The sequence below is a fragment of the Xyrauchen texanus genome, chromosome 30, assembly GCF_025860055.1.
Source record: "Xyrauchen texanus isolate HMW12.3.18 chromosome 30, RBS_HiC_50CHRs, whole genome shotgun sequence".
Lineage (NCBI taxonomy): Eukaryota > Metazoa > Chordata > Actinopteri > Cypriniformes > Catostomidae > Xyrauchen > Xyrauchen texanus.
Genome location: NC_068305.1, coordinates 20817899 through 20834093, shown reverse-complemented (window position 1 = coordinate 20834093; position 16195 = coordinate 20817899). Strand labels below are relative to the sequence as shown.

The window sequence follows — 16195 nt, the reverse complement described above, 5'->3', positions numbered from 1 at the left end:
GAATCAAATAGACTGACTCGCCATATAAGGAAAGTGCAATTAAAGAAAGGTCCGTTCATGTCAAGACTGGACAGAGCAGATAGATTGTATTTATTTATTACAAAAATCACGCGTTTTTTATGATATCTTTTCTAGAAAAGTTTTCTTTTCTTTTTGTTTCCAAGATATAGTGTTTCAGCTTTATTTTAATTAAAAATATTATTACAGGGCGCTTTGGTATACTTAATTCTGTTTGGCCAATGGCGCCATCTAGCAGCCTGATAGGCCTATCTCTGAGTGACATTATTTGGTGATTTGGCACTAAGCAAAAAAATGTATTCATATAGACACAAAAGGTTTTCAATTAATTTATGTAATCATGTAACACAAAATAAATTGCTGAACAAATCCACCTTGGCTGGTAGATCTAATTTGGTGTTTAATTTGTAAATAATTATTGATTTAAATTATTATGTTATTATTAATATGCTTCGTGTCAGGGTCCAAACCATGTGCGGTTGTCACTCGAAGATATCAGACCGCTAGATGGCACCATTGATCAATCAGAATTGAGTATTCCAGAGTAATCAGTGCTGATATAGGGCCATCTAGCATGATTGCGAGTGTGATATTGCTTAATTATTAAATCAATTATAAAATAAAATGTATCTTTTGCCACCACCTGCTGGCTAATATATGTAATGTAAAAAACAAAAAAATAAATAAATAGTAGCTCTTAACACATCTGCACTGGTCTTACACTTTAGTTTAGAATGGCAAGAACACAAGCAGAATGATACACACAGTGAAGCGTCGGAGTGCTGATGTGTAAGATGGAACATCTCTCCTCCAATCAGATTCAAGGACTGGAACTAACTGTTGTATATTTTGCAATAACAACCAGTTTGTTTTCTCTTACATATCACATGTTGTTCCATATATAATCATGAATGTGATTATCACATAGCCGTTCTGATAAACAGAATTACAGCACGATTGCGAGTGTTATATTGCTTTAATATAACAGTTCAACAAACAAGTAATTAATAAAAAGTAATTTAAGTTTCACACAAAAATTGGCCAGTTGGTTTGTACATTTCTTTTTTGCCAGCAAAAATAGTTTCAAAACAAGCCAAAGCATTAAGCACAACTCTACTCTCTAGCCTGCTCTGTTGTTGAACTAGAATCTGTGTTTTTGAACAAATCTCTGAAGTGAACCAATTGTACTCATTCACCTCCATTGTTTAGTTTTTTAACTAATCAGATAAGTCAATTTCTGCATCCAAATATCCATACTTCACTTCTATATAGTATGCCAAAAGCAGAATGCCAGTGTAGAAGTACTGTATGTCAGAATCCGCAGTATTCATGAAGCAGTAAACGAGAAATATCCGGATGACATATTTATCTGTTGAGATTCTGAAGTGTGGATCGACTGAACACTTTAAGATCCCATAATGCGTCTGGAGCTGAGGTAACGTAACGTTCAAAATACTGGATTCAAAAGAAAGGCATTGAACCATGAGATGGCTTTTCTCAGTTAGATATACAGTATATACTCCAAGAAAGTTGTTTCTATCAGGAAGACTTGCAGACTTGAGTGAAATTTAAGATGACATTTATTTGATGAATATAAAAAACAGAAAAGTAATGTATCTCTTTGGAGTAGGCCCCATCTGAAAGTTGTCCTCAGAACTGTCATATCCTTCCGGAGATAGGATGCAGGGGCGAGGAGCCTATCCCTGTGCAGGACGGAACGCAACTGGTGGTGGTGGTGGTGGTGGAGGTTGCCGTGTTAGCACACTGAAACAGCAATGTGATAGATTGTGAGCAGACTTATAAAGCAATGGCTTACATGTGATTGGCTGGGAATTATACAGCTAATGGTGCGATGATGTACAGCTGCTAGTCTTCCCGCTTGAACTACGCTGCGCTTAATTGGTACCAGTTTTACAAAACTAGAGCAGATTATTTCCGCGATTGTTGTTCTTACACCATATATTCGAGTCATGGGTGCCCCGATGAAGTATGTCTGAAATCTTTTCATACTACTTGCATGCATACCTAAATTAATGTACTGTTTTACAACTGGAGAAGTCCATTCTTCATTAAATACAGTAGGCCATACATACTGTGACAGTAAGCGGTTTTGAATGATTGAATGACTCATAAAAGACACTCATTTGTCGCCACCTATTGGTGTAAATATACAATATCCAAAAATGGACTTTGAATGAATCAGTGAATGAAACAAAATCCCCACCAGTAGGCCTATTTGTAGCCATGATCATGGAGTGATAAATATAGTAAAGATATCAGTGCCAAAACGAACTGTTGTATAACAAATATTGAGCAAACTGTTTTCTTTTGTACTGTGTCTTTATATTTTCATATTTTATGTATCTATGATGTATAGCTACAAAGCATGTATTAACCCTTAAATGCATGGGAATTTTCCCAAACTTATATTTGGGTCTTTATGTATACTCATATACATATTTGGGTCTTTATGTATACTCATATACATATTTGCACTATTTGCATTTTGCATATTAGCACTTACTGTATGGCTATCACAAATGGATCTACAAAATGCGAGATAGTGTATAATTTAAAAATATATATATATATTTTCAAGAGAATTCGAAAATAATAGAATGAAATATATGTTAATATAGTTTGATGTTTAATTTTTTATAATTCAAATTGATATGGCAACCAATCAAGACAAAGCTAGAACAGGATTCATTACTTTCACACTGAAATTTCATGAGATGCAACTGGCTGTCAGAAACACACTGAGCTACCTAACACATAAGATACACAAAATCTACACATAAACTACTCCTAAGTTACACATAGGTTACACAGAAACATTTTCTCAAGCATTTATTGGGTCTAAATAGATGCACAACCTACATAATTTCAATAGTACACCCAAATGACAATGCCATACTGTTCATGTGTTGTACTTATATAGTTTTTTAATGTTGTTTTTTCATCAAATAGCAATGTCAAATGTAAATCAAGTCAATCACTGAAACATCAGCGCCAACCGGAGTCAGAAATAGCATGTATAATATGTTTCTAAGCATATAAAATACGAATAATTCCTTGTTGCACAAAGAAATCAATGTGTTATCGTATTTATTTGTATGAATATAGCAATCATTTCTCTTGTAATAATAATAAAAAAAAGATATCATGTGATATATATGCATCGAATTTATGAAAGTACAAAAAAATCACGACACTTACATATCTAGGGTCTCTAATGTCCCTATACATTTTGGTACTTAAACCGTTATATTGTATTTATTTATTTAAAGTAATTTTGCTATTTTCTTGTGTTACACTATTTAGCCTATAAGAGACAGATCGTTGGAATGAGGTCCCGGGTCATCAAAGACACGAGGTATGCGTTTAAGGGTTAAAATAAACTGTTTTCTTGTACTTTTGATCAATGGCTTGTAACAACTGGCTTGTAAAATTACATGTTACATAAAGTGAATTGATGGGAAATGAATGAACACATATCGAAGACCTATTCTTTGAGTGTAAATAAAGATCTTTCTGCACTTGACATTTTACACTCACTTGTGTCGCTTGACTGTGTGAGATTTCGTCACTGAGAACCATGTTATTTCACATTCAGACAGAGAAACTTGTGTAACATAATAAGAGGCCAAGTAAAAAAAGATCATCTTGAAGATCTAGTTCCATCTCAGGCTGCACACACGGCTATATTTACTCAAACTGAGAAAAACAAATTATCGTTGCTACAACTAAAAGCGCGTCCATGGTTTCAGGGAAAGTCAAGAGAGTGAATGGTGGGTTTTTACTAACAGTATAAAAACAAAGCGCGCACTCGCGCTGCTGGATTAACTGCACTGGGACGTCCTGAAGCAGAAGGATTAAACTCTGCAGCTATGTCTGACACATTACGAAGACTGGTAAACTCATCTCCATATGGTGTTTTGCAGGACAAACTGGAAGCCTGGTACAAAGACTGCCATGTAAGGCATCAATTATTCAAACTGCCTTTAAACGGTGATCAGCCAACATACTGTTGCAGTTTATGCTACTAAATGTTTATTATCATACTCTGCATTATCTGTACTGTGTATATGCTATCTATCGCGTGTACAAATTCAGGATTTAGTAGTTCTATATTGTGATATTGGAGACTAAATGTATACACTATTTAGGTGTAGCTGCCTTCTGGCTGAGGTTTTGCACAAAGTACAAATAGTAATAAATTGGAAAGGGGACGTACAGTTGTACCAAAAGTTGCTAAGCGAATTTAAATGCACAGCAAGGCCTCTATGTAACAATAGGAATACGTTGGAATATTCGATTTATTGCATATCATTTGCTACAAAGTTTGGTTTCTACGGACGCTAGTTGTCAGGACAACGCCGACTCCAATTCCGGGCAGTTCTGATAGGCTGTAGAAAACGTGCGCGCTCCCGTCAAGCTTGTATTCTGTTGAATGGGAATGACTCCTTACAAACTCTTGTATTGCGGAATTTTTGTTTTCAAAGTTTTGAGACATAAAACCACACATTTTTGTTAATTAAATGAATATTCCGGATTCATTAGCCCAACCAACATCATTTTGCCATAATGTTGATTATCACAAACATTTATTTCGACTGTAAACAAATCGAGGTAAAGTGAGCTGTGGGGCCGATTTTTGGAGGGTGTAAAGGCAGAAATGTGAAGCTTATTATTTTATAAAGGCACTTACATTAAATCTCTGTTAAAACTTGTGGATTATTTGAGCTGTAAATGTTTGTTTTACAGTCGTTTAAGGGTTTATGACTTTACGTCGTCATGGCAACGAAGTTGTAAAATCGTATGACTTTACACAGAAAAGTTTAGGAAACGATTTTATCACACTAAAATTATCATACTGTTTACATCTTGTGGCTATACTTTTGAAAAAGTTACAGATAGACCATATTCACAGTAGCGCCATCTTTGATTTTGAATGGGAATGACAACAAGGCTTTGAGGGATAGACTTGCAGTCTCTTCAATGGGACAACGGTATAAATCTCCTAGATCATTGATTTTCCACAACTCATGTTGTCTGGAGTTCTTTGTATAGTGAATGTTCTTGGACAGATATTTTATCAATGTTTTTGAAATTGAAATTTATAAAATTGTTTGGCAGAACAATCCAAAAACAGTTTAAACTGCAGTACAGCCCAAAAAAGAGACTGTAAGTCTATCCATCACAGCCTCATTGTCATTCCCATTAAAAATCCAATATGGCGCTAGTGTGAATTGTAAGTGCCTCACTGTAACCCACATTTGTGCTTTAAAAAATAAAAATAATAATAATTGAAATGAATTTTTATGGTAATCAGCATTATGCCACAAATTATGTTGATTGAGCTTAACTTGTATTGAACCCAGAATATTCCTTTGAATTAAGTTGTTTTTGTTTACCTAATTGACACCCATAGACAAATCAGTTATTTTAATGACAGAAAACATGAAATCCATTGTTCTCTATGCTGCCTGGTCAGGAAATTTCATGTCAGTACAATGCTGCAGTTCTGACAGGGACCTTTCTATAGGTGCTGGTTCTGAAGTTGCTTTTTAAAGGGATACTGTAGTTCACCCAAAATTAAAATTCTGTCATCATTTACTCATCCTCTTGTCAATCCAAACCAGCATGCTTTTCATTCATTTTCATTTTAAGGTTAACTATCCTTTTAACGTGCTGTCTTTTAACAGTTATTGTTCATCTTTTCTAACAGGTGTTCTCTTGTGACCAGAACCTGAATCGGTGCTGTGAGCTGGTGGAGCTCACTTCTAAAATTCAGGGTCAATTGTTCATCATACTCAACCTTACAGCACAGGAGGGTAACAAACTGATTTACCCCTCTTTTTCTCATATACAGTACTGTGCAAAAGTTTTAGGCACTTGTAAAATTGCACAGTGAGGATGTCTTCAGAAATAATTCTATAAATAATTTTAATTTATCAATTAACATCATACAATGTCCAGTAAACATCAAAAAGCTAAATCAATATTTGGAGTAACCTTTGCCTTCAAAAGAGCACCAATTCTCCTAGGTACACTTGGACACAGTTTTTCTTGGTTGTTGGCAGATAGGATGTTCCAAGCTTCTTGGTGAACTTGCCACAGTTCTTCTATGTATTTAGGCTGTCTCAATTACTTCTGTCTCTTCATGTACTTCCAGACTGACTCAGTGATGTTGAGATCCGAGCTCTGTTGGGGCCATACCATCTATTGTAGACAGTGGCATACAAATTACCCACCCAAATTAGACCCAGGCCCACTCAGAGATTTAGAGATTATTCTTTGACTTCAAATATACATTTACACAATAGTTTAAAAATGCATAAATTCTGATTTCTGAAAGTGTGAAAAACTGTTTGAAAAACAATAATGATTTAATTTATTGAGGCCCACCATGAAGTAATTTCCTGGCTACACCCTTGGTTGTAGCACTCCTTGTTCTTCTCCTATTTAATTCTAAAACTAATATAAAATAAATTAATATAAAGCAGAATATATAAAATAACCAATTTAAGACAAATGTTTTTGTGAAAAATATAGCATGCCTAAGACTTTTGCACAGTACTGTATATTTAATGTCTCATACACACTACCATATCCCTGGGAGAATTTCCTGTTCCCACCACCTGTCTTCTATATGACATTTATTCTATGTCTTCCCTGTGACTGTGCAAGTCTTCCATTCCACTTAGAATGTGAACTGCAAGGCAAGTACACTATGCAGGTGTCTATGCTGCTTGGTCTGCATACAGGACCAAAAGATGATGTTTTCTTTTCTTTTGTATGTCGTTGTTCCCATTCTACATTAAACAAACTCTGACAGTCTCTTCAAAAAACGGAATAAGCAAGACTAAATAGTTGTGTCATATAAGAGTCAGGCATTTCAACACTGAAATATGGTTATTAGGCTGGATTGAAAGAGCCAACCTACTGATCTACTATTTAAACTTAATATTCTTCTTCTTCTTCTGAGACTACAGTTTCTAACTCTAACTCCTCCTAGAGCTTTCAAGCTACAGTACATGCACCAAACTCAGCACTTACCTTCAAACTGATCTCGAATAGTGTGCTATATCTTTTCTAACTGATCAGACTTACGGTTTTGCCACAGCAGATGATCATCCCTTATGTTGATGGAATGTTCAAATGAGCCAAGACTATTCAAACTCCAGCTGTCAAAATTCAAATCTGAGCCACCAACTTCCATCCATCCATCCATCCATCCATCCATCCATCCATCCATCCATCTTAGCTTAGATGTATATCTTCAGATCAGAACATTGTAGACACTTCCGGGTTGGGTCATTTGACTCAAGCTAGAAATTAGCCTTTTGTGTATCACCCTGGTAACTGCCTAACAACCATTTAGCAAAACACATATCTCTGCACCAGAACATTGTAGAGACTTCTGGGTTCGGTCATTAGACTCAGGGTTGCAAGGAGCATTTTGAGTATCACCTTGCTAACTGCCTAGCAACCAGATGGGGGTAACTTAGCAACCAAGTAACATCACATATCTTTACACCAGAACATCATAGAGACTTTCAGTTTCATTTATTTGACTCAAGCTAGAAATTAGCCTTTTGTGTATCACCCTGGTAACTGCCTAACAACCATTTAACAAAACACATATCTCTGCACCAGAACATTGTAGAGACTTCTGGGTTCGGTCATTAGACTCAGGGTTGCAAGGAGCATTTTGAGTATCACCTTGCTAACTGCCTAGCAACCAGACGGGGTTACCTTAGCATAAAAATAACATATCTCTGCACCAGAACATCATAGAGAATTCCGGGTTGGGTCATTTGACCCAGGCTAGCAAGAAACATTTTGAGTATGACCCTGGTAACTGCCCAGCAACAAGATGGGGTTACCCTAGCAACCGATTAGAAAAACACATATCTCTGTGTCAGTATATCATAGAGACTTCCAGGTTATGTAATTTATTCAGGCTAGAATGGAGCCTTTTGAGTATCACCCTGTTAACTGCCTAGCAACTAAATGAGCTCACAATAGCAACCATGTAGAAAAACACATCCATCAATCCATCCATCCATCCATCCATCTATCTAAATGTCTGTCTGTCTGTCTGTCAATCTGTCTGTCAATATATCTATCTATAAACTTTAAAAGCCAACCTAAAGTTTTTCCACAAACTTTTCAATCTAGCTACGTCTTAATGTCTGTTGAAGAAAAAAGTATAACACCTGCATTATAAAAAGCAGATTCTCTGTCCTCTCTCTGCTTCAGGGGGGCATTATGCAGGGGTTGACACACTGAAATCTCGCCTGTTACCGTGGCTTGGCTCCTGCTTCACCATAGCGGCTTCATCCGTCTCCACAGATACCAGCCTCAGCCTCATTCAGGTCAGTGGATTAAGCCAGAATTATTTTCTTGTCCCACATGTTAGCAACAGCAGTTTGTGTTTTTTATAGCATCATAGTATGGTTATGTTCATGATTTAAATAAGCGTTATTCCCAAAATGGTATATTAACATGCTGCTCTTACTATCTCTGCAGTATATAGTATACTTAGCACAGAGTGCAAATTTTATATATGCATGGAATACATGGATTACCTTCTGCATTTGCCAAAATGCGCAGTAAACAATAGATTACTTTCCATTTAAGGGTGATGAATGAACCAGAAGTAATTATAGCTGTGAGTTTTTAAGCATTATTATATCGGATTGCTACAAGTTAAGCCATTTTTGTTCAGTGATAACTGAACACCACTCACATGCAATGCACTGAGATCATGTGACAACAATGTAGCATACTATTCTTTGGAACATTTATTGTTGTATAATGCCAACTATTTCTCTTACAATAATACAAATATAGCAGCCGGTATAAAGCTGCAAATGTTTTAGTACTGTAAGTGGTAAGCTAGTATTGCATTTTAAACATCGTTTATGATTCTTAGCCATACTGCTGTAGATATACTTGCATGAATGTATGTGTATTTCTGTGTTGGCTGATTAGGAGTCTGTGGAAAAAGATCGGAAGATCCGTGAACTGTCCTCTGCTCATGAAAGTGACATGCAGAACATAGAAGATCTGTTGTGCTCCACACGGATTGAGTTGGGCTCCATTAAACAGGAGTCAGTAACAATTCTAGGAACAAGTCTAAATCAGATTCAAATTCAATATAGATACAGGACACAGGAATGTCTGTTAACATAAAATTCCGTTCACTTTTATAACTAGTTAGGCCTGATCATACTGTAGAAAGCATGACTTGCCCAAAGAGTCCATTTTATTCTCAATATAAATAAATAAAAAAGTTACTGTGTAATTTATTTATTCCAAGGCTTGCCGACACTCAGACTGAACTGGATTCTACAAAGAATAAATCAGCAACCACCCTTTTGGCCACAGAAGATGAAATACTACATCTAAAGGCAGAGTGAGTCAATTGTGGTTAAAGGAATAGTTCACCCAAAAATGAAAATTCTCTCATTAACTCATCCTCATGAATTCAAGATGTGAATGACTTTCTTTCTTTTGCAGAACACAAACAAATGTTTTTCAAAGAATATCTCAGCTCTGCAGGCCCATACATGGCAAGTGAATGGTGAACAAAACTTTATAGCTCCAAAAAGCAAAAAAAGGCATCATAAAAGTATTACATGCGACAAGTGGTTTAATTTATGTGTTCTGGAGCGATTTCATAGATTTTGGGTGAGAACAGCCCAAAAAATAACTCCTTTTTCAGTATAAATATTGACATAAGCAGTCTCTTTGGCGATCATGAATTCAAGCCCAATTACACTTCCTAGCACCATCTACACTAGGAAGTGTAATTGAGCTTGAAATCATGATCGTGCCTAAAGACTGCAGCGGTAAGATGTACAATGAAGTTATATTTTGGTCAGTTCTCACCTAAAAGTGATTGGATCACTTCTAAAGACATGGATTAAACAACTGGAGATGAATGGATTACATTTATGCTGGCTTTATATGCTTTTTGGGGCTTTGGTCACCATTCACTTGCATTGTATGGACCTATAGAGCTAAGATATTCTTGTAAAACGTTTAATTTGTGTTCTGCAGAAGAAAGCAAATACATCTGGGATGCCATGATGTAAATGAGATCATTTTAAATTTGGGTGAACTAAATTCCTATTTACTGTACATGTTTGTTTATTTGTCTCCTGGACAGTTGTGGTGCTGTTTATGAATCATACTGAGTGTTCATTTTTATAAGAGAAGATGACATTTTTGGGAATTCAATATTTAGATGTTTGCTAAATTATGGAAATGTGTGTGTGTGTGTGTGACAGGTTGCGGGCAGCTCAAAATCAGGTTGATATGTATAAGAGAAAGCTTGAAGTACTGGATGACTATGAGAGGCAGGTCAGAATCCTACAGGATGAGGTCTCTTTCCTCACTGCTGAGAAAACCGTGCTGCAGGAGCGGTACGTTTGCCATGTACACATAGAGTTGAAAGGTGCTGTTCTTTAGGTGCAAATAAACCTTAATGGAATATTCCAGGTTCAATATAATCTCAATCGACTGCATTTGTGGCATAATGTTGATTACCACAAAAATGTATTTGAACTTGTCCATCTTTTTCTTGAAAAAATTAACTGGATTCTTCAAAGAATAAATCAGCAACCACCCTGTTAGCCACAGAGGATGAAATACTAAAGGCAGAGTGAGTCAATTGTAGTTAAGGGAATAGTTCATCCAAAATCTGGGTTACAGTGAGGCACTTACAATTTGAATGGGGGCCAACCCGTAAACGTTAAAATGCACAATGTTTCAAAAGTATAGCCACTAGACTTGAACAATATTTGTGTTAAGATGATTTAAGTGTGATAAAATATCTTACTAACCTTTTTGTGTGAAGTTATATCCAATTTTACAACTTTGTTGACATGACGATATAACAGCGTAAACCCTAAAATGACCATAAACAACTTTACAGCTGAAATAATACACGACTTTTACAGAATAATTCATACGTTTTCATAAAATTATAAGCTTCATATTCCTGCCTTTAAAACCTCCAAAAACTGTCCCCATTTATTTGCAGTGTAAGTCAAATTTTGGTGGTAATTCAAATGATGCCATGACTTTTTTGAACCCAGAACATTTCCTTAAATAATAATTCTAAAGTTCTAGTGCTTGTAAATTTCTATGTAACTACTTATCTTCCTCTTCTTAAAGCTAACTGTTTCACATTTCCAGATTAATCAGGAGCTGTTCACCTAGTCCTCTTCCACGGCGGAGTCGCTCTGTTAGCCCTGTGAGGGGTGAGTCTCCTACACGCGCCCAACTCACCAGCTCCTCTCGGCATGCCCGGTTGGTCTCCCGTTTCTCAGACTTGTATGCCACAGAGAGACTGGAATCCCAGAGTCTCCTGCGCAAATACATAGATGACCTGGAAACAGTCCAGAAGATAATTTTCATTGCTGTTGTGGTAAGTACACCAACAACACTGCAGAAAACTGCTGTTGTACTTAAGAATACTGGTAAGAATCTATTATCAGTCCTGTGTCAGCATGAATGTTATGACCCTTTTTTTTATAGTGTTATAAAACCTATTAAACACCATATGTAACAGTTATTCTATTTAAACTAACCTGAACCAAGATTAGACAACATTTCTCAGAAATGTCTAGAAATGTTTTTTCAAGACACTACATGTTTGTTTTTTTTAAATAAAAATTTAGTCAAATTATTATTGACAGATCAAAACATTTCCTCACATTTTTGTCAAATGAAAAACAATCCTTTTGATTAACTGTAATATTCTTTGTACTATCTAATCAGCAGGGAATATGTAACTATTTTATATTTTTGTCCAATAGGAATCATTCCAGGCTGCTAAACTGGCCTATCGGCAGTTTAAAATACGTGTGAGGAAGACACTTTCCTCCTCTCACATTGGTCCTGAGAGCCTGGAGGATGCAGTGGTGGACTACATAGTTAGAAATCTGGACCTATATGATGTGCAGACCAGTGTTAATGTATGTGTGAACTCCCCTGCAGCAACACCGCTACCTTTTTAATGATTAAAATGGGGCACGTTTTTAAATTCTACATAAACAGAAACAAAATAATTCCTCTCACACACCTCACAAAACTTAATTTGATCTTTATTTTAAACGAAACATTTAAAATGATATGTGCTAGACTGTGAGTATAAAAAACTGTGGGATGCTTGCTTATTTATTAAATTATTTATTATTTATTAAACTGTTCTTAAACTTTTCTTTGCCCCGAAATTTTCTCTGTATATTTGAAAGAAGTTTGCTTTTCAGTTGTTAAGTGACATACCGTATAATGTAATTGTCCAATTTCCATGTCTTAGGATGTGATAAATGCGATGAACGTAAACCCGCGCATCTCTTTCCCTCCGGAGGTGGATTTTGTTCTGATCAGCAGCTTCATTAGGGAGGCGTGCCGAATAGCCTTTGCCATGCAAACTCTGGACCCTACACTAGACCTGGCCTTCAGCTCGGACGGAGAACTCTACAGTGATGTGAAGTCAGTGCAGTTCAACAATTACATGCCCTCACACATACACACAAACTAACACTCATATTCAAAGCAAAACTAGAAGGAATATAGAAGCTAAAAGTGTTGTGCATACTCTAAATTATTACACTGTAATGTCTCCTTTTTTTGCACTATATTTGTTGTGAGCTTGTAAAACATCCCCTGTAAGTTATGTTCATTCCCTACCTGTGAGGTCTGTTTAACATACTCCCTAAGTTCATAAAACCCTCAGTGATCTTAAGGACCGTAACTAGGGACCTAGGTAGTGCAGCGAGTATTGATGCTGACTACCACCCTTTGAGTCACGAGTTCGAATCCAGGGCGTGCTGAGTGACTCCAGCCAGGTCTCATAACCTTAGGGAGGGTAGAGTCACATGGAGTAACCTCCTCATGGTCTCTATAATGTGTGGTTCTCGCTCTGCATGGTAAGTTTGTGCGTGGATTGCGGAGAGTAGCATGAGCCTCCACATGCTGCGAGTCTCCGCAATGTCATGCACAGCGAGCCACGTGATAAGATGCGTGGATTAAATGTCTCAGAAGTGGAGGCAACTTGAGACTTGTCCTCCGCCACTCGGATTGAGGTGAGTAACCGCGCCACCACGAGGACCTACTAAGTAGTAGGAATTGGGTATTCCAAATTGGGGATAAAAAGGGGATAAAAAAAAAATTTAAAGAACCGTAACTACATTTTTTATTTATTTTTTTACTTAAAGGGATAGTTACCAATAATGGAAATTCGTCATCATTTACTCACCCTCTTGTTATTCCAGACTAGTAGGACTTTCTTTATATTGTAGAACACAAATGGAGATGTTAGGCAGAATGACATTATCAGTCACCATTCACTTTCATTGCATTGTTTTTCCATACAATGAAAGTGAATGGTGACTAAGGTTAACATTCTGTCAAACATCTACTTTTGCATTCTGCGGAAGAAAGTCAAATGGATTTGAAACAATATGAGGGTTAGTAAATTATAACAGAATTATTTATTTTTGTGTGGACTATCCCTTTAAGGGGTTTGTCGCAACTGGACACTTGTCATTTATGTTGAACAGGATTCAAATGTAACCAGAACAAATTCCCGTACCTGACACTTTCTGTCAAATTTAAGTGATTCTGATTCTAAAATGTACATCTAGCATACTGAGAGGCACGGTATGCTCTACAAAAACAAAACAAATGGAGACACACAGACACAAGTAAACTTGGGACCAGGGAAACAAGATAACACAGAAACTAGATAGACAGAAACTAGAAATAAACTTCCAAATAAAAGACAAGAAATAAACAATAAGCATACAAACACGTGACACTTACCGATACACACTCTTTCTCTCAATCTCAGGTATAGGCGCAGTTTTGACTCTGAGTTTACTGCTCCACTGGTGGCACATCACGTGTGGCCTGCGCTGGTGGAGGGCGACACTGTCATATTGAAGGGAGAAGCAGTCACCAGGAGAGGAGCTCTGGTATGTGGAAGCCATTCATAGAAAATCAATCAAAATAGCATTCGCAGTAGTCATGATACACACATACATGATAGGATTAAAAGAAAAGCTATTAAAAAGTATTAAAGGGATAGTTCACTCAAAAATGACTCACCCTCATGTTGTTCCAAAACTGCATGACTTACTTTCGTTAGGGAGAATAGAGTCACCGTTTATCAATGAAAGTGAATGGTGGCTGATGCTAACATAATATCTCTTTTTACTTTCCATGGAAGACAGAAACACATACAGGTTTAGAACAACATGATGGTGAGTAAATGATGATAGAATATAAATGTTTGGGTGAACTATCCCTTTAAGGAGTAAAGCTACTACTAATTAATTTTGATTAGCTTCATTCAATTACTTGTACTTTAGTTAACGAGTTTAAAAATGATGTACTGTATATATGGATGAATGTGTTTTTTTCTAGTGGAGAAGCAGGAGTCGTAGCTCCAGTCCTGTTCATTCTCGCTCTCGCTCAGGAAGCCCCACCCGCACATTTGTGAGTTTTTATTGAAAACTCAGGCAGTCAGTCTTCCAATGAACCTTTCTAGAAGTGAACCAGGAAAACAATAAATACATTGTCCACAATTTATCATTTGTTTACAAGTGTCTATTAGTTACATTTTCTTCATATCTCTCTTGCACATGCTTCCCCATTGAGGGTTAGTACATTGCTTTAAAAATTCTTCCTTAAATTTCCGTTCTAAATACATTTTCCATAAATTATTTAATAATGGTGATTTTGCCAACTGTTGCTTTGTGGATGACTTTTAAGCCCTCTCTTTCTGTCTGTCAGATGCCCAGCCTTAGTCGAAGTCCCTCACCTGGACGTCTCTCAAGTAGTCGACTTTAAACTTCGATGTCTGACCTCCACACTCTTTACACTGAAAAAGGACCACATTTGCATAAAAGCTATGTTATATGTTATCAACACAATAATTACAACATAAAATATATCTCAGCTTTAAAATATTACTTTCTAAGTGGTGAAGTACAAAAATGGAAAAACAAGTATCTTTACAAATTACTCTGTACTTATGAAGATGTGAGTCACTTGTCATTGAAGCATAAAGCACTGTTTACAAGAATAAACTCCACCCTAACATTTCATGAGTGGACTCCAATATTTTATGGTCATGGCACTTTGCCATGATTGGCTAGTTAAACCTTAATGTGTTAGATCAGCACCATGGATATACATTATAATAATCAGAGATTCAAAGTGGAGAGAGCACCTATCTAGGTATTAACTCATTATTTAATAGAAGAAAATGTGCTTGCTAAGTTGCTTTGCAACTGGGCTAGTGTTTTAAGGTGCTATACTTTCAGTTTGTTTTTGTATGCAGTGTATTTTCGTATATTTGTGTAATTTTTATTTTATTTTCTCTAATGCTGGAATGATATTATATATATGATATATGATATATTATATATGATATATATCTAAAGGACAACATTCTGTTGTCCTTTAGATCTTAAAAAAAGTTACACCTGATCATCAGCACTTTTGTTCATATTCTCTGGAGAAAAGCATTTATTAGCTATTTTGCATTGAAATCTGTACTGTATTTCTGTCATTACTTTTAATGTAAGAGCTGAATTTTCATAAATTGTTTCATCTTTGTAGTTCATTTTGACTAACAGTACTCAGCATTTTTTTTTATTTTTTATATAGCCAATAAAATAATTTTCACAAGGCTGTATTGTATGCAACCAGTTTAAGGCCATTATTTTGGTTGGCTACTGTCAGTTTTATTATCTCATAATTTTGGTGCTAAATGTTTGAGTTTACTTCCATACTAAAGAATGGTCTGCATGTGTATCTAACGGCAATGGTGAACACAGCCGTACAAATTCTCAGTTTCACAGTATGGTTCAGTGCTCAACCTATTTCCCTACTTTTGACATTCTTATTAAATCTCTGTCAAGGAGAGTACTTTTCTTTCTTTTTTTTTAAATTGAATCTGTTATTTCAAATCATTAAATAAAATGTGTTTAAACAAAAGGCTGTGTGATTATGAATTACTAGTAGAACTAAAGTGTGACAGTTTTAAGTTCTGCAAGGTAAGATTAACATTCACATAGTCATCTGACAAAATGATCTGATTCAATAGAGTAAACAAACAGTAAAAATGATTTAAGGTAATTTTTGG

The 16195-nt window shown here is 36.0% G+C and overlaps 1 protein-coding gene across 1 annotated transcript; it reads left to right on the top strand.

Annotated features, from left to right (window-relative positions):
• The first annotated feature begins 3815 nt into the window (after nt 1–3815).
• spata18 (spermatogenesis associated 18) lies at nt 3816–15875 on the top strand. Its single transcript, XM_052097907.1, has 12 exons — nt 3816–3995; nt 5750–5855; nt 8287–8402; nt 9022–9140; nt 9350–9445; nt 10323–10457; nt 11233–11464; nt 11856–12014; nt 12359–12534; nt 13895–14018; nt 14470–14541; nt 14839–15875. The coding sequence occupies exons 1-12, from the start codon at nt 3909–3911 to the stop codon at nt 14893–14895; spliced, it is 1479 nt and encodes a 492-aa protein (XP_051953867.1). The 5' UTR covers nt 3816–3908; the 3' UTR covers nt 14896–15875.
• Nucleotides 15876–16195: the final 320 nt, after the last annotated feature.

Excerpts from the sequence above, each read along its gene's own strand:
- spata18 (XM_052097907.1), top strand. The coding sequence starts at position 3,909 with ATGTCTGACACATTACGAAGACTGGTAAACTCATCTCCATATGGTGTT. Across the intron at positions 9,446-10,322 it reads ATACTACATCTAAAGGCAGA|GTTGCGGGCAGCTCAAAATC; the intron begins GTGAGTCAATTG and ends TGTGTGTGACAG. Across the intron at positions 12,535-13,894 it reads GAACTCTACAGTGATGTGAA|GTATAGGCGCAGTTTTGACT; the intron begins GTCAGTGCAGTT and ends TCTCAATCTCAG.